Raw genomic sequence first — 18,834 nt, forward strand, 5'->3', positions numbered from 1 at the left:
ACAACAGTTCTCGGAAATTGTCTTTAATTTTGGTATCACGTATTATATGAGCAGCCAGGCACAGCTGGTACAGGACTGCATAAGAGGTCAGCACTACAGAAGAGGTCTTTCTTTTCTCTCACCTTGCAACCACACCTAAAGTTGTACATTTAAAATAAACACAAACATTAACAGATGACATTTTAGTGCTTGTTCACTAATAAACAGCATCAGATATTACAGACACATTTAATTGGCAGAATAAATGAACGAGAACATCTAGAATTTGAAATAGAAAATATACCCCTCATGGTGTTAATATACTCTAATGTTTTGATTATACTGATTAAAGCACAATATTATTTTAAAGCTTCCTTGTAAAGAATGTCCCTCTTCTTTAATTACAGGACTACTGTACATGAATAACACTAATAACACTCTAGACACTAGAGACTCCAGGCCCTGTGTTCGTGACACGTTCAGTGTGCACAGGCATTGTGGGGTAGCACATCCTCTAGAAGTGCTAGTGTTCTTGATATGTTATTTTAGTGATAGTTGGGAAAAGAGATTAAAGCCTGCTAAATTAAGCAGATTACTGATGATAATGATGATGATGCATTAATTTAGGCTGCTGACTGGATGGTTTTCCAGGTCTTTGGGCTCCTGGGAAAGTTTTTGAGTCTGGAATTTAAAAAAAAACATGATTCTCATTCTCTCTCCTCCAATGCATTTCTCTATATCAGGGCTCTTCGTGTAAAGAGTCCACAGCCTCCAGCAGGTGGAGGGCAAGGCTATACTGGGCGTGGTTTTCGGGGAGCATCTCGATGACTTTGTTGATCAGTTGACAGCTCTGAGACAGAGGTACTGAAGGACAGCGCAGCTCACTGGGATCCTAAAAACACACAAACCATGATACAGGTGAGTGTAAGACAGTAAGAGACTGGCCAACTGTGCAGCCCGTGTATTCTTACCATAGCCTTCAGCCAGGTGCAGAGGGTCGGTGGCAGACGGGCCAGCAGCTCCATGTTGGGTTTGGTCTGTGACTGGGAGTGGAGTAGGGAGAAAGAGAGTCTCTGACCAGTCAACACCAGCAGCTGAGAACCCAAAACATCCTTGTCCTGCACCTCCATCATCACCTGAGAGATTACGATAGAAAGAAAAAGTGGAAAAAGAAAAAAGATAGAAGACGAAAGAAAAATCACAAAAAAGATATATACAGAGGATAAAGAATAAGGAAAGGACAAAGAAAAATCATAAAAACAACGAAAGAAAAAAAAAATACGAAAAGACAAAAAAAAGATTAAATATATATACACAAAAAAACAAACATTTAAAAAGAATATAAATAAATAAAAATGACAAAAAGAAAACAAAAGAGAATGAAAAATGACAAAAAAGATATATACCAAAAGAAAAACAATAAAGCAAAAGATAAGTTTAGAAAAACAAAAATTACAAAAAGAAAAACAAACGAAAAAAGCATGATCTTTTACTCCTGCATGTATGCTCAGGAGGTTTAACAATGTGTGTGTGTGCGTTACCTCCTCTGCCCGCAGGTCCAGGCCCTGGTTATAGAGCTCACAAACAAGGTGTCTGCGTAGTATGTCAGTATTGACTTGCAGTAGAGAAGAGAGCTCCATACACACGGACGGCCACATGTCTTCAGCACCACTGTGTTTCACACCGTTCTCCTCAGCTTCAGCTAGAACCTTCACCCAGCCTGTTAACACGTTCATCAGAAACTACACACACAGTAATACAGTTAGACTGGTTGGTTTCAGAGGTGAGCTATAAACATCTTACGACCTGTTATCCGAGAATCTTTTTGTTAATATGTGGTCAACATTTCACTGTCACTGTACAAGATGCATGTTAGACTGACTATAAAATAAAAATGTTAATACTTATTTTAGTTGGGGGCATTCTTGTTGAGAGCAGTTCTGACTCACTTCTTGTCTCACAGCCACCAGGTTGGGGTCCATATCTCCACTGGGCAGCAACTGAATGGACGCCAAATCTCTAAAAAACGCATTCTTGCCCTGTAGATGACAGAAAAAACAACATGAATTAAAGGCAAAAGAACTGAGATGGTCCTCCCTGCAGAACACAAAATCCAGGAGGAGGAGTTGGATCCAGATCCAACTCCTCCCACCTTACATATACCTAAACCTACCCATCTCCACCCCCTGATCCCTAAACCCACCCCTAAACCTACCAATCTCCACCCCTTATATCTGGATCCAACTCCGCCCCCTGGATCTCGTGTACTGCAGTGAGGTGCTACTGAAAGAACTTGTAGTCGATGTGAAAAGTAAATTGCGATAATCTTTTTTTCCTTGGAGTGATGTATATCTGAGAGAAATGGAAAATCGAACGAGAAAAAAACAATTAGCTCGTTGTAGTTTGCAAATTGCAGCGATTTCATATGAGTGACAGACTGCTGGAGGAGTCTGGTGACTGCTGGATTATCGTTCAGTCCTTGCGCTGGTGAGCACATCATCAGAGAACAGATGCAATTGCAAGAGGGAGGGGAATTTATAATGACTAAAAAAACAGCAACATTCCAAAAAAAAAGAAAATGTAAATTTTGATTTCATGGTGACAGATACATAGTTAAGTGTGACGTAATTGTGTTTTTGTTGTCCTGTTTTTACCTTGCTGTCGAACAGACTGAGCGGTTTCAGGCGCAGGGAGAAGGTCATGGCGGCGTGCAGCAGTGAAGCTAACACACAATGATGCTGAACGAGGGGATAGTGTATGGATCTCTGATCCAAAGCTAACTCCACAATAGACACTGGACCCTCAGCACCGCCCCAAACTTCCTCCACGCTCACATCTGGAACAGACACTTCCTCCACCTCTGAATCCGCCTGAGAGAGAAAAGACGTTTATAATATATTTCACGCTTTTATTTCAAGCCATAATTTGTTAACCATTCTTGAAAAATCCACGATAACTTAAGACATGCTTCCACCCATGCATCCACTGTTTGATCAGTCCTTACTCTGGAGAAAAAAGGATAGGAAGGGAGAAAAGAGGAAGATGAGACCTCCATCAGAGCCTGCAGTAACTGCACGCAGGAGCCCAGGAAACTCTTCACGGCTGCGTCTCCCATTCCGACATCCTAAACACACACACACGCACGCACACAAGTTAATTAAAATGAAAAAGATCTAAATTGAATTAATTCTTTGTGTCTTCTCTTACCCGTCTGCACAGCCGGTCTTTAGGTGCCTTTCCCACCTAGACCAACACATGCATCGTCAATTATTTAATATTAGTCACAGCACACAAAGAGAAAGAGCCAAAGTACACAGACACACAAACCTTTTCCATTAGGAAGGCAGCAGCTGAAAACCGCTTGACTATGAAGGTCTGCCACATCATTGCAGAGACACCTGAGGGAAGAGCAGTTGAGGGAGAGAGAGTTATCATGGAAATCTTTCTGTTGTGAAGAAATATGTTGTGGCAACTTGTTCAGGCAACAGAAATCAGCTTTCACTTAGTCAATATATGTCATTTTTTATTAGTGACTCTTACCCAACTGAATGTAAGGACTGGAGATCATCTTCAAAAACTCCACTGACCACTCTAAGTACTGCCCCACCTGAACAGAAAGAGAGAGATGAAGTGTCCTCTTGTGATTGGCTGATATTTTATATCAGTATTAGGAATATCAGTATATATTATATTATATTATATTATATCAGTACTCAGTATATATCAGTTCAGTATTACTGAACAGCGAATAGCAAGGATTCGTGGGTGGTTGCCCTGCATGCTTAATAAACAGCAATCGTAATAAATAAACTCCAGCTGGTCCAAAACACAGCAGCTAGAGTTCTTACTAGAACCAGGATGTATGACCATATTAGCCCAGTTCTGTCAACACTGCACTGGCTCCCTATTAAACATCGCATACATTTTAAAATTTTGCTAATTAATTACAAAGCACTAAATGGTTTAGCTCCTCAGTACTTGAGCGAGCTCTGAACGCATTTTAGTCCTTCAAGTCTATTGCGATCTCAAAATTCAGGCCAAAATTCAGGCCAGTTGATAATACCTAGAATATCAAAATCAATCACAGGCAGTAGATCCTAGAACCCAAACTGTGGAATAGTCATCCTAGCCTTGTTCGGGAAGCAGACACACTCTGTCAGTTTAAATCTAGACTAAAAAACACATAACTTAAACCTGGCATACACATAACACATAATCTATTTCTATTATTCAAATCAGTTAAATGATTGTTAGGCTGCATAAATAAGGTCAACCGGAACCAGGAACACTTCCTATAACACCCGATGTACTTCGTAAGAAGAATGGCATCTACACTAATATTAGTCAGTCTGTCTCATCCTCATCCCGAGGTTACCGTAGTCAGCCATATCCGGATCAGATGGTGGACCTGCACCTAGACACGACCAAAACACAGCCCTGAATGTCAGCAGAGACCTTGTCTACTAGACAATCCCCTGTGAAGACCTCGTCAACTTGACAGCCATCGGCACAGACCACAAGAACCAGACAGGTCCTCTGCACAGACCCTATGGCCAGCTTCGGCGTGATGAATTCAATCTTCAAGCAAAAGGAACTGGGTGAATATTTGAATCCTACCGATCCCGATCTGAATTCTGACTTGTGATGCAGCCTGAATAATAATGACACCGTGTTCATTCTGACTGAACCTGGTTTCTCCCAAGGTTTTTTTTCTCCATTTTGTCACCTGATGGAGTTTGGGTTCCTTGCCACTGTCACCTCTGGCTTGCTTAGTTGGGGACACTTAATATTCAACAATATTATTGATCTGACTGTACTGACGCTGTTGTATGATAACTGAACTGAGCTGGACGATGACATAATTTTTTGCAGAAGTACTTCATAGAAGAAATTAACTGATTTAATCATTCATGACCTTTACAACGGAACTGAATCAACACTGAAAAAAAATAAATACAATTCTTTTGCTAAATTAATGTAAATTAACAAAAACAAGTAATTTGGTTCCAGTATTTATTTTTAAGTTCTAAATAAGAACTGGCAATTGGTTCCCAACCTTATTATAAGAAAGCTTTGAGACTTTTTAAAGTCTTTACCTCTGGGTCTTTGTTCCACTGGACCACATTTTCCCAGCTACAGTGAGCAAACAGCACATCAGGAGACAGAGAGCTTGGGAACCGCTGACAGACACACTCCAGCAGCTCTGAGACAACCCACACACATGCTTTAGTCAAACATAGAACACACACAGATGGTTAAAAGAAACCACCATGGAATAATTTTGATGTATCATCTAAGTCACATGATCAAGAATCTCCACGGTTACCCTCCAGTTTCTCCTCCCTGCCTGGCTGTTCTGTGGGCTCATTCTCTCCCCTCTGTTGAAAGATCTTACTCAAGAGATCTGGAGACACACCCTGTCTGAAGATCAATTTTGAAACGCAGTCTGCTACACCACCTAAAAGACAAAAAACGAAAATATGGAAATACTATAATCATTCATTTGCCTATTACCTGGTATGAAAGCATAGATTTTAATCTTAATTTTACTGACAGCTTCAATATTCACTAGCTTTAAAAGTTGCATTTATTTGACAAAAAAACAGTAGATTCTTCGATAAACAAAGTTAAAAAGAACAGCATTTATTTGAAATAGAAATCTTTTGTAACATTATAAATATCTTTACTGACACTTTTAGTCAATTTAAGGCATGCGGAATAAAAGCATTAATTACTTAAAAAAAAAAATCTTATGACAAGTTTTATGCACCTCTGCCACTCTCTAATAGTGTTTTGACTGAGCAGCGTGTAACAGTGCCCCCTGTAGAGCCCTGAAGAGACGGCAGGCAGAGCAGCGTCTGCAGAGCAAGAACATCCTCCAACTGCTTTATACACACCACCCACTGCTCCAACTCCAGAGAAACACACACCCACTCCTCCTGAAACTGCACAGAGAGAAAGAGAGTTAAACACACTCTGTACCAATTCTACAGATGCAGAAAAAAGACACACACAGACACCTTGCTCTCTGCCAGCCTGGTGATGGCATTCTTGGCTACACGATGAGCGACTAGAGCAGCCAGTAGTGCGGAGGCCGCGCTTTCAGACTGAACACATGCTGTGCGGACCTGCTGCCACCAGGGTGAGACACACTGGCCGTCCCATGACTCATCTACTGCTCCTGATACACACACAATTGAAATATTAATATACATGATAAAATATAGAGGACACAAGGTCAGTCTCTCCTCCAGATGATGTTAAAGACCTTTCATTGAGCTGAGGGTAGACAGCAACGTGTGCAGGTGTGAGACGGCATCTGGGATCTTCAGTACTTCTTTCTCTTTGTTCAGCCAAACTGACAAGAGCAAAGACTGCCAGAGAGAGAGAGAGAGAGACAGAGAAACAGTGTGAAATCAAAAGGAGAGATTTTTATAAAGAGCAAAAATCTCAGCAAATTCACATTATTTTCTAATCAATCCATCCTTCAATCTTTTGTGTTCTTTTTACAACACTTTATCTTACCAATAGCTGCTGAGGGCTGATGCCACTTTCCTGCAGAGTCTCACACACTCTCTGTAAAGGACTCTGTCCAGACAGACAACCCCAGAACAGGAAACTACCTGAAAGCATTCAAATTCACACATCAATTAATAACTTATATAATGACAGTGGCGCACCAATATTAAAATTCTGAAGATGCAGATAATTATTTTCCTAAAAAAATATATAAAAAAACTTAAACCAATCATTTAAAATGTTACAAGTGAATTTAGGCAGTACAAAAATGGATATTCATTTTGAGATTTGCAAAAGATAACATTTTATTTTTAAAACACAATAATAACCAACTTTAAGAGAATATGCAAATTGGTCCCCGCCTCCACTCAATCACACCAGTTCGGAGTACCTGTTCCACTTGGTCAACTTTACTGTAGTAAACGCTACACAATAGGAAGTGGAAATATTGGTTTAATTCAGCCATATATGTTATAAGAAGTAGTAGAAGAGTGTTCATACAGTTGGTCTACAAGTTGATGTATCAGAATGGTAAAGGCTTATATGTATTGCTCTCTACAATGTCAGACACATGACCGTAAATTATATAATTAGCCTTTGGCTTGACTATGTTATCAAACAGCTAATAATGTGTTTTTAATGCTACACAAACCATGTAAACACATGTTCCTGTTCGCCATCTAAAAAGTTAGATGATCTGAACATCATGGAAAGTCGGTTGAGAAAAGCCCCACCTGCACGTTAATGGGATTGGTTACATGTTTGTCTAAAAGCATATTAAAAACACTACACAGAAATATAAACAATACAAAAAATGTATTTTCACCACAGGGGGTCTTTAAAACATTAAAATAATGCATAAAAATAAACACATAGCACTAGCAGGGAGCGGTTTTACCTAGTTGGGTCCAGTCGGTATCAGGTTGTTTAATCACTCTGAGCTCTCCGTTCACCCATTCCAACTGAGACAGAAATGTTCGGACAGGCAGTGGCCCACTAGAGTCTTGAGCAAATGAGACAGAGGGCCGAGAGTTCATCTCTGTGTATCGTTGTAGGATTGGGCCAACACGAGCAAGATCCTCCTCAATGCCAGAAAACGACGGCTGTACAGAGAGCAGAAGTCTTAAGTTCAAATCTTAGTGTGACAATGGTACATTAGTTTTGCTTAACTGGATAGTGTCTGTGTGCATGTGTTACTCACATGTTCTGGCTCAGTGGGTGATGAATCTGGTGTGTGCAGTAACTGAACATCTGTATAGAGCTGGAGAAGTTTGAGCTGGGATGAACAAAATTGCAGCAACGACTCATCCACTGCTTCAGGATCTAATACGAAGACACATGAAAAACAGATCTAAGTGTTTAAATATGAAAAATACACAGTGCCCAGTGAGGATTGAGGGAGTTACCTTGTTCTTTCAGGCTAGCCAATAATGCACGAGTAACATGGGTCAAACAGGACACTGGTGCATTCTTATTGGACAGCAGTGACTCCAGGGCCTGTCAATCAATCAAATATTTTATTAAAGAATTTATTAACATATATGAATTAATATGTTGCTGTGTGTGTTTTACTAACCTGTTTCTTAATAGCTGGATGTTTAATGTCCAGTAACACACTTTGTGCTTCACTCTCAAGCAGCGCTGTCAATCAAAGTTCAAAGGTCAACTCAAACATGTGGACACATCAGTGCAATAGAACTTAAACACAACACTGGGTAGTAGTAGTTCTTTAAAAAAAAAGACAACTTAAAGATGTTCTGATGTATATGCATGGTCTCTCGTGAATATAAAAGTATAATTTACTCACCCTAAAGTTGTTCCAAACCTGTATCAATTTCTTTCTTCTTCGGAACACAAAAGAAGGTATTTTGAAGAATGTCAGTAACCAAGCAGTTGATGGGCCCCTATTTACTTCCATAGTATTTTTTTCTCCATCCTATGGAAGTCAATGGGGCCCATCAACTGTGTGGTTACCCATATTCTTCAAAATATCTTCTTTTGTGTTCAGCAGAAGAGATAAAGATACATTCATACAGGTTTGGAACAACTTGAGAATGAGTAAATGATGACAGAATTTACATATTTGAGTGAACTGTGAGGTATGTCTGACCTGGTTCCACCTCCCTGGTCCTCAGTAGAGTGGTGAGTCTCCTCAGCAGGTGCATATCTTTAGCACGCTCACTCTTCTTATCACTGACCAACAAACAGAACAGATGCATCTGTGCTCACCTGCATTATGTGTGTGTTTTTTTATATTAATGTGCAATTTTTATGTATAAGTGTGTACCTGAGTGCCAGGTGGAATGGTATGGTAATGGCTCTCAGGGCTCCATTAACCGGATCAAACAGACACACCTGCTGTGTGTGTATCTGCCAACCCTGACTGGTTACACTATTCACACCCATTAACCTGTGACCTGCATACAACAGCCTTAAGAGAGAGTAATGAATTAATGAATATGCATTTTTGAATTGTAGCAATATATTTTAGTTTTTTTTAGTTAGTGTGTACCTGCAATGTTTGCCTACAGTAAAAGCCCCTACTCGAGGTCCATGCTGAGTTCCCCACACCTCTAAAATGCCCCTACGTGGGGCATAAATCACCAGAAACTGGGCGTGCCGGCGGGGCATAGAGGGAGATGTGGCTATTTCTCTCTCCCCAGGAGCCTCTGACACCTGCACCCACCCGAGCTGAGCATCACGATAACCTACACACAATACAGACATTAAGAAAATGTTTTACTGTTTATATACACTACTATTTAAAAGAAATATTACAATTTATTGCTTAAAATTAAACTGTGATACATTTTGTACAGGATTCTTTGATGAATAGCAAGTTCAAAGCCTTGATTTGAAACAGAAATCTTACGTAACATTATAAATGTCTTTGCCGCCACTTTTCACAGTTCAATTAATACAAATATTGAATTACCTCAAAAAAAAAAAAAAATACCTCAAAAACAGTTGAACAGTAGTGTAGTGTATGTATGTAATTATATAATTATATTATTGCATATAACATTTTATAAATACTAGTATTCTAAATATTAAAATAAAATGTAATTTGTTTTTTTTATATAGTTTAATTTATTTGTATAATTATAGTATTTACTTAATTAAAATGCTTTTAGTTTTTAAAACTAAAATATAATTTATTACAAAAAAATTACTTTTAACAACACATTGTCATATGGACAAGCAGTCCCTAACGATACTGATTTGCTCTGATGTTTTCAGTGTGTTTGTTCACTAAAGCATTTGTCACACTGATTCAAATCTTTTTTGTCACAAGATATTTCTGCAATTTAATAGGAACAGGCTCATAAGATGCTTGTTCACAAATCAGACTACATTAGTTGCGCTACACTGCTCACCCTTCCACATCCTAATAGCGATGCCTCGTGCCACATCCAGTAGCGTGACTCTGCCAAAGTCATCTGTGACTCCGGCCATAGTGTTACATGGAGAGAGACAGATAGACTCGCCATGTCGACGAGAATCTGGAAGACCAAACCTGATGAAAGCAGAAAAATTTAATTGTGCACTTAAATGAGTTAAATATGGTGTGTATCAGTGTTTGGTAAGTTACTCTAAAAAAAGTAATTAATTACTAGCTACTAATTACATCTTTTACAGTGTAATTCAATTATTTCATTAATTTCTCGCTCTAAAAAGTATTACATTACTTATTAATAATTACTTTCTAAATTCCATATCAACTTTGACCAATTGAACAAAACAAGGATAGACATGAAACTGCTCTTTTAATTCTTTAAAATAAATAATATAAAATTGCATAAATTATTCTTGAACTGACCAGAGTATTTGAAGGTAGAATCTTAGATTAAAACATGCATTTCACCATTAGATGTAAAATTTTGAAGTTAAATCCTATATTGTTTTATATAGAATAGTTCTACTGGTCTATACAGTCTATTACATCAGAAGTAACTGTAATTTAATTACAGAAAAATGAAGAGTAATCCCTTAACTTGACTTTTTCAGGGGAAAAGTAATTAAATTACAATAATTAATTAGTAATGTATTACACCCAACATTGGTGTGTATATGATTAAAAGAAGTTAAAAAGCAACGTTGGAAGGTAGTGTTACTGCATACAGATTTACCTAACAGGAAGTGATGTGGCCGGCTCCACCTTTGGCTTCTGTTTCTGCACTGACTCCTCTTCATTTTTACTCTTCCATCCCAACCAACCACTATGGAGGAAGAAAAGAGAGAGAGACAGAGACCAAGAATTCATAAACATGGAGTGAGCTTGAACATGACAGGCCAGTGCTAATGAGAGCCAACAGTTAAAATAACCCAGACACACAGACCTGGCAGCATTGAACAGAGCTGATGTGAGTTTGCTGGCCACAGCCAGAGCCACATGGGAGAGAAGAGGCTGAGAACTTCCCTGAGATTTGAGAGAGAAAAAATGGCCATAATCATCAAAAACAACTACAAATAAGCCACACGCACCAACAATAGAGCAAGGAAAAATGTGTGTGTGTGTACCTCTATAGCGTAGTAGAATCCAGTGTAAGGTCCTCCTCCCACTGTGATATACTGACTCATAGCAGGAGGGCTTCCTTTAACCGAAGCATGATATCCTCCCAGAATAGAGGCATTTTTCATCTGATCGAACACACTCAGCGTAGTAATACCTGAAAGAGACAGGCATCACCTTACACTACCAATCAAAAGTTTGGGGTCTCTAAGATTTTTTTTTTTTGAAAGACATTAAAAGTTTTATTCAGCGAGGATGCATCCAATTCAAAATTTCTAATATTACAAAAGAGTTCATATTTCAAATATATGCAGTTTCTTTTTGAGCTTTCTATTTATCAAATGATCCTAAACAATGCATCACATTACCACAAAAAAAAAACTGTTTTCAACATTGATAACAAGAAACTTGATCACCAAATAAGTATATTAGAATAATTTCTGAAGAGTCATGTGAAACTGAAGACTGGAGTAATGATGCTGAAAATTCAGCTTTGCCATCACAGGAATAAATTACATTTTTAAAATACATTCGAATCATAAAGTTATTTTAAATTATAGCCTAATAATATTTCACAACATTACTGTTTCTAGTGTATTTTTATAAATAAATAAAAAATGCAGCCTAGACTTTTTCAAAAACATCCTACCGTATGGAAGAAAATGAATGGCAAATGTTTTTGAAACAAAAAAGCTTGTTGAATTGCACGAGAAAATATGCATTGCATTAACAGTGCTTGTGTGATTCACCCATGTGTAGTCACAAGGTAATGTTTGTTCTATAATTAATATTTCTTTATTTTTTTCGTGTATAAATTAATTTATTTATGATGTGACAAAAAGGGGAAATTTATTGTATTGTACACTGAGTCATACTGAGTTTGAAAAGAAAGGAGGCGTATGTTGTGGGTTGCCATGGTGACGCCCACTGTGTTTACCTCAGATGCTAAGAGCTGTGACTGAGGAAAGCCACTGAAGTCTTCTTGTCATTTATTTTTCCTGATAATTCAGGCATATGTTCATAAAAAGTGAAAATGTGCGCCATTGTTAATGTAAAAACGTGCAAGTTCATATTTCCTATGACTTACAGTCATAAAACCAACTGTAAAATGTTCATGTAGGTGTCAGGCATGATGCACAACTTTTAGATTGTTGATATTAAAATAAATATGAGCTCATGCAGTAGTGAAAAAAATAGCAATATTTAAGCATGATTTGACAGTTTATTTGATTAAATATCAAGAATTTAAAAGGTGTTATGACTGTAATTCATTCTCTTCAAATGCTATTGAAGTTAGAAACGTGTATACCAATGTCGAATGTAACTTTAGAGCCGGTCCCTAAATTTGCAAACATCGAACATCCAATATCAAGTCAACTTTATGCCAGTATTTCACTGGGAAACGTTAAGCGCCAAAACTTTGCGCAAGCTCATCTGCTTGCCTGTAGCCTAAATAGTATAACCTAAGTCCCCAATGAGGTGCGAGTTTTGTCTTTTATATCACTGTATTAGTCCATTAAGCTATAATAATAATTTTATATGTCCCGACGGCAGGGGAATCCTGGAGTATGACGTATGAAGGGAAACTGTAGTACTGAAGCACAGCACCGCGTTATAAAGTTAATGACACTAAACAACCGAGAAAAATATATGTCTACCTCATATTTAACGTTTGATCTGTATATCAGCATCGGGAAATAACGTTATAGTATCGTTCACGGTAGAGAAAGCTGCTTACATGTACACAGGGAAAGTAACCGTGAAGACACTGAATTAAAAATAAATGCAGCTTTTTTGTCTTTATCAGCTTTTCCGCATATATAATGTTACTGGCCCTGATAATCATCACACATTTGTGAATGAAATGAATTACTCCCTCTAACTGTTGCTTTGGTCTTCATCGACAGCCGCTTGCACCCCCTGCTGGTGAGATAAACTAACAGCAGATGGAGATTATCAATTGGTACTCTACTGCTATTCCTGCAGTTCCCGGATGTGAAATGTTGAATTTTCTGTCGAATTTGAACCACTGAATTTGTGGAAGCGAATTTGTAAAGCGAAATAAAATGGACCGAAAATTGACAGTTGAATATTATAGGTTATGTATTTTTAATGTGAAATCTGAAAGATGAATATGGATTATTGAAGTTTTAATAATGAAAATGTGTGTGAGATGTTTTGAATTGAAATTTTCACATCTTAAGTATCCGACCATAAAAAAAAATTTCAGACCATAAAAATGCAAGCCCTAAAATTACAATGCATTAAAACGCAAGCACGGTTAATGCAATGCATATTTTTTCAAGTACTGCAATTCAACAAGCTTTTTTGTTTCGAAAAAATTTGCCATTATTTTACTTCCATACTACCGACCCCAAAGTTTTGAACGATAGTGTATATTAACAGTTTTTCTACTATGCTGTGGCTTTCTGTTCAAAAAGATAAAAAAGAAAATGTTAGAGAAATTAAATAAAAGAAATCTCTCTTACCGATGCTGGAATGGTCTGTAATTGTGTCCATATCTTGTAGGCCCCACTTCTTATAGGCCAGTGGTGGAGGCTGGATGACATCACTTCCTGCTGCTGCCGCTAAAAGGCAAAGGGATAGATACAGGGAATAAAAGGGATTAAAACAAATAACATGAAAGGCATTACTGGCCACACTATAATCTGGTGAAAGCCTGATACACATTCATACACCAGCACTCTCTATCTTACCTCTGGCAACCTGGTTTCGACAGGCACGTAAAGACTGGAAGAGACTAAAGCCATCGATGGTGACCAGGGCTGCTGGGTACAAAATACTGAGCTCCTCATGCTGATAGAGAGATCGACATTTAAACATCATCAGCGTAGTTTGGTCTGCTGTTTAAGTTAAGGTGTCATGTGTAACCATGCTAAGAATTGCTTTGTGCAGAAATGAACACATCAGTCAGTGTAAGAGTTATCGGTACCTGTTCCGTTACTCCAGGGTGACGTGGAATCTCATAGGTGCGACATTTGAGTCGCAGCACAGGATCTTCATGCAACAACTGGGCCAACAGGAGAACACCACTCTACACACACACACACAATGGATAAGACCAGTGGATTATCTGTTCTGCTGATACTGGTCTGGCTTTAATTAAAAATGACACATTACTGTTTATTATTAATGCATTAAAGAGTCCAATTCAGCTGGTGAGTTTATAGGTCAGAAAACATCACAGTACCTCTGTGTAGAAACGGACATAACCTGAGCTGAATCCAACCACAATACAGGTCCAGTCGGGTCGGCCGGTAGAACTTCTAAACAGATAATGAGCACATACATTACTGTTCAAAAGTTTGGAGATCGTAAGATTTTTTAAATGTTTTTGAAAGAAGTCTCTAATGCTAATAACCAAGTATGCATTTATTTGATCAAATATACAGTAAAAATGCTTGGAAATATTATTACAATTTAAAACAATTTATTCATGTGATTGCAAAGCTGAATTTCCAGCAGCCATTCTTTTTTTCTCTTCTTCTTCTCAAGAAACATTTATTATTGTTATCATCAACGTTAAAAGCAGTTGTGCTGCTTAATATTTTTGTGGAGATTTTCTGAATTCTTTGATGAATAGAAAGTAAAATAGGTCACATTTATTTGAAAAGTCTTTCCTGACACTTTTGATCTGTTTAATGTGTCCTTGCTAGATAAAAGTATTATATTTTTTCTATTAACAATCTTACTGACCCCAAACTTTTGAACGGCAGTTTATGTGAAAGAGTAGATCTGTTTATACAGGAGTGTGTGTGTGAGTGTGATGTTCTTACCTCTTCTGGCTGGCCAACGGAATACAGATAACACTACTGATACACTCTCTGTGAAAAGAACAGACAGAAAATTGAGAACCAATGAACAAAAATAAAACATTATCTTTATTTCTTTTTGTTCTTCTGCCTCTGAGTTTTCTATTTATTACAATCCCTCTTATTATAAACATATCTTTTTATTAAATGTTTATAAACTCCTCTACTTATAATATTGCCCTTGTTTTGTCTTGTACTCATCCTTTCTTCTTTGTGGGATTATGTTATTTCCCATAAAACCATTCAAACCTGACCCTGCCCTCTCCTATTTCATCTCTCACCCCTCTTCAACTCTCAGCGTTCCGCTCCAGGTCACAGTTAGGGCCATTTCCTCCTGCCCACTTTCAGCTGTCCGCCACTTTGCTGCCAATCAATCAATCAATCAGTCAATCAATCTACGAGTTATACCAATAAGCAATAAAGAAGAGATTAATCAGTACTGTATGTGTGTACCAGAAAGAAATGTGGCTTTATGCTCTCGAGCAATGACCAGTAGATCTGAGCAGGGCGAGAGAGACAGAACACAGTCCTGCAGCCAGGGGGCGCTTTGCTGCTGCTCCTCCTCCTCCTCAGCCTAGGAGAACACACAGGTTTGGAATGAGATTTCATTTGAGTAAATAATAACATAATTTTCATTTTTGGCTTCAAATCCTTTAATACAAACCTGAGCTCCATCCTCTTTACCGTCAGGATTCTCCCAGGAGCCCCAGTCCGAGTCATCCCACGTTAACTCATTCTCTAGAGAGAGAGAGAGAGAAAATGATGTGCTGTAAGTAATGTGGTCAGCAAGGATTAATCTTTTCACTATTAAAGTCGGCTCAATTTGCTCCTTTGCAATTTGAGCTTATTTACACAGTCTTATCCTTTTTCTTGCTATCTTTAAGTCCATGCATACTCATTTCTCCCTCGCTTCACTATAGTCAAGTGTTGACTGTATACTATACTAGTGACTACACCATAGTCAACACAAATTGCCTGTCAATCGAATGACAGAATCTTGAATGCAAGGTCCCTTCCCTTTTCTTTTCCTGTCTTTCTCTTCATTGGTCTTTCGTTCAGTCATGTGCTTCAGAATCTTTCTGCAGGATGACTCATTCACCAAGGGCAAACACACCTCCCTTCCTCTCCCTCTTTCTCTCAGCAGGGAGTGAATAACTTATTCTGCATCACAGTCAGACAATTTACTTTTTACACATTGTCTTTTTTCATATAATCACCAGCATACATTCCAGTGACTAAGCATTAGATTACTATAAAATCAGTATATTTTATATCCCGTAACTCCAAACCTACCTCTCTCAGAAGTTTTTCTGCATTTATATATTTAGTAGGTTAATTATACTGTGTTTGTCATGACTGTGTCGTTCCGCATTTAACGTTACCTCCGAACATCCAACCATCCAACAACACCCTTACTGACACCCATAAATCACTGAACAACCGCAGTGCAGGAGAACCATCATTAAACTGGACCTTACATACACATACAGACTGACTTCAGCAGTAACGTTACCTGCTTGTGTTTTCTCTTCCTCCGGGCCGGCTTTCTTGTGCTTGGGGAACAGAAACTCTCGCACCTGTCTGAGCTCCTGGACCCGGCCGAACTCCAGCAGACAGCAGGACATGATTCGGGCGGAACGAACCGGACCCAAAACCTGCAGATTCTACGACATAAACCCACCGTTCGATACACGTACCACCTCTTAGTGTGTTTATGAGCCTGTCAGTGAGGTTTGTCAGGGTGTTGACTGTTTGTTGGACCAGAGTGGGTCAGAAAATCCAGCTGAGGTGTCAGTGTGTTGTTGTGATGTGAGTTTTGGATGACACATCCACATCCGCTATAGACACGCTAATCGCGCTGCTGCCTCCTGCTGGCCTGGAGGACACGCGCACAAGATATAATATTAATCGAAGAGTGTCAGTGCAGAGAACTGTTTTCATTTAAACTGTTAAAACTGTTTCTTTCCTGATTGAGTCCTCAGAGGTGAAGATAATAGATCCTTGCATTCAGGTATGTTGGTTATTTAAGCACCCTTAGATCAGAAAAGTAAACATATACACCATGGGTTAGATGTTACACTTTATTAATTTCTTATTTTTTATATTATTTATTTATTTTTCTTTATCGATACATACCTGTAGTCTATTAGGCTTTTCATCTAAATTTAAAGAGTACTACAATTATTATATAATTATAAGTTAAGTAGCATAAAAATATTGTAATTAAAGAATTTACAGCATTTAAAACACATTTTATATATATATATATATAAAAAAAAAAATTATCCTGAGAGCATAAAGTTTTTCAGTTAAAATATACCTTAATTTTTATTGTTTATTGTTGTCTGAATGTTTGCTAGTGTGATTTAATTATTCACTTGTTTACCCATCAGCTATAGCAAAAATAAGATTTATAGTACCAGCAGCCTTAATGTGTAGAAGTGCTTAACATTATAAGAACAAATGTAAAAGAGATTTACTCACAGAATAAAATATTCTGCTCAGGATACCTGATCATGGAGAAGAGAGTTTACATAAGAACAGATCGTGCTAAGAGAACATTTTCACCAGAAGCCAATAAGGTCTCCATGAAGACATCTAACAGATCAGACCAACAGGTAATAAAGAAACATGCATTAGGAGCTGCTACTGCATGTGTGGACTGGACCTGTCACTGATCAATCTCCATCACCTCACAGAACAGGGTCAGGGACTACAGGCTGGTTCATTTGCTGAAAAACAGCCAGCTGGGCTGTTGGCTGAGTGAGATCTGTACAGGCAGAGTGGCACTCCAGCTGCTGACAGTCGGACTCTTCCTGCTGTTTGTCTGGCTCCTGGCAGAACTGCACGTGGTCCTGCCCTGCTTCCTTCTGTGTGGCTGCCTCTTTCATGGGCCATTCAGGAGGGCAGTGAACACAATCTGGGCCTGGATAACAGCTCCTGTGGTGGAGAAGGTGCCCCACACTGATGGATGCACTGGGATTTAGTGTGAAAAAGCATGGTGAAAGACAAAACCTTCCCTTTATTGCAACCTCACTGAGACTTCCATTTTTATTTTTATTTTTTGTATGGAAAACAAAGAAGGCTTGTGTTTAAATTCACTTCAAAATTAATTTTAGTGTTGATAAGAGTCTTTAGTCTTGGTGGTCATTGAAATTTTGCCAGGTATGTCCCTTGAACAGGTGACCTTTAATTGGTCCTGGAACAAGATCATAACCTTGTAATCAAACACTAATAAAGAACTAAAAGTGAATTTGATTAAATGCAACACTTAAGAATTGGCTCACCTTCTGTTGATGAGATGGAATTTGAATTTGAATTGCAGGAAATCAAATAGGGATTAAAGGGATATAGGTGCAGACACATTTACCGTTGTTTGGGTGAAATTTGACAGAATAATATGGGAGTAATGATGATGAACCAACCTCAAACAACTGCTTTCCAAAATGCCTTGTTTTTATAATATTTAAGTGTTCACATTCAAAACAAGAAAGACTTCTATCTTGGTAACTAATAAAGCTTTAATAATCATTTTGATTCTATGAATCAAGTCCACATCACAACTGTAATTATAACAGCACAGAGGAAATATGAAGTTGGAATCACAATATTACTGGAAATGTCTTTGGAAATCAATCAGGTGAAATCCTTAATTGCAGCAATGGTAGTGTGACCAAACCTCAAGATCTATAAACCTTCAAAGTTTAAAAATGTAGTTATATGAATTTCATTTATTTCCTTAATCCTTACATTCACATCTGAACAGCAAACCTGCATTGTGATTGCTTCCTCAATTCAAAGTCAGTAAAATATTATTTTTCCTAGTCCCTAAAATTTGATCGGTCAACTGAATGATCTCCCATTTGGAAACCACCATACATTTAAAACAAAGCCCAGATTAATTCAGGGGAACAGTTTTATTTGCACAAAAATAGCAGCAGAGGTAGGACTGTGATTTGATAAGATTAAATACATTTATTCAGGTCATTG

The 18,834-nt window shown here is 38.1% G+C and overlaps 1 protein-coding gene across 2 annotated transcripts; it reads right to left on the minus strand.

Annotated features, from left to right (window-relative positions):
• Window positions 1-7: 7 nt before the first annotated feature.
• Window positions 8-16,695, minus strand: rab3gap2 (RAB3 GTPase activating protein subunit 2 (non-catalytic)). Of its 2 annotated transcripts, none has more exons than XM_084097848.1 (35): window positions 16,358-16,695; window positions 15,509-15,582; window positions 15,298-15,418; window positions 15,126-15,207; window positions 14,809-14,856; window positions 14,223-14,298; window positions 13,965-14,066; window positions 13,729-13,828; window positions 13,501-13,599; window positions 11,020-11,168; window positions 10,839-10,918; window positions 10,629-10,718; window positions 9,876-10,015; window positions 9,011-9,206; window positions 8,786-8,929; window positions 8,609-8,691; window positions 8,075-8,139; window positions 7,905-7,995; window positions 7,700-7,821; window positions 7,397-7,601; window positions 6,505-6,602; window positions 6,248-6,353; window positions 6,000-6,160; window positions 5,750-5,924; window positions 5,306-5,437; window positions 5,076-5,182; window positions 3,520-3,586; window positions 3,307-3,377; window positions 3,187-3,222; window positions 3,029-3,103; window positions 2,634-2,849; window positions 1,929-2,018; window positions 1,521-1,721; window positions 951-1,115; window positions 8-871 (listed from the first exon to the last, which is right to left on the minus strand). In XM_084097848.1, exons 1-35 carry the CDS (start codon window positions 16,467-16,469, stop codon window positions 719-721), a joined length of 4,032 nt encoding a protein of 1,343 aa, XP_083953974.1. In that variant the 5' UTR covers window positions 16,470-16,695; the 3' UTR covers window positions 8-718. The 2 variants fall into 2 exon arrangements, with proteins under 2 accessions (XP_083953974.1, XP_083953973.1); XM_084097847.1 differs by having other exon boundaries at window positions 2,984-3,103; window positions 16,358-16,688.
• Between the last annotated feature and the right edge of the window lie 2,139 nt (window positions 16,696-18,834).

This window comes from Abramis brama, assembly GCF_963993115.1.
Source record: "Abramis brama genome assembly, chromosome: 21".
NCBI lineage: Eukaryota > Metazoa > Chordata > Actinopteri > Cypriniformes > Leuciscidae > Abramis > Abramis brama.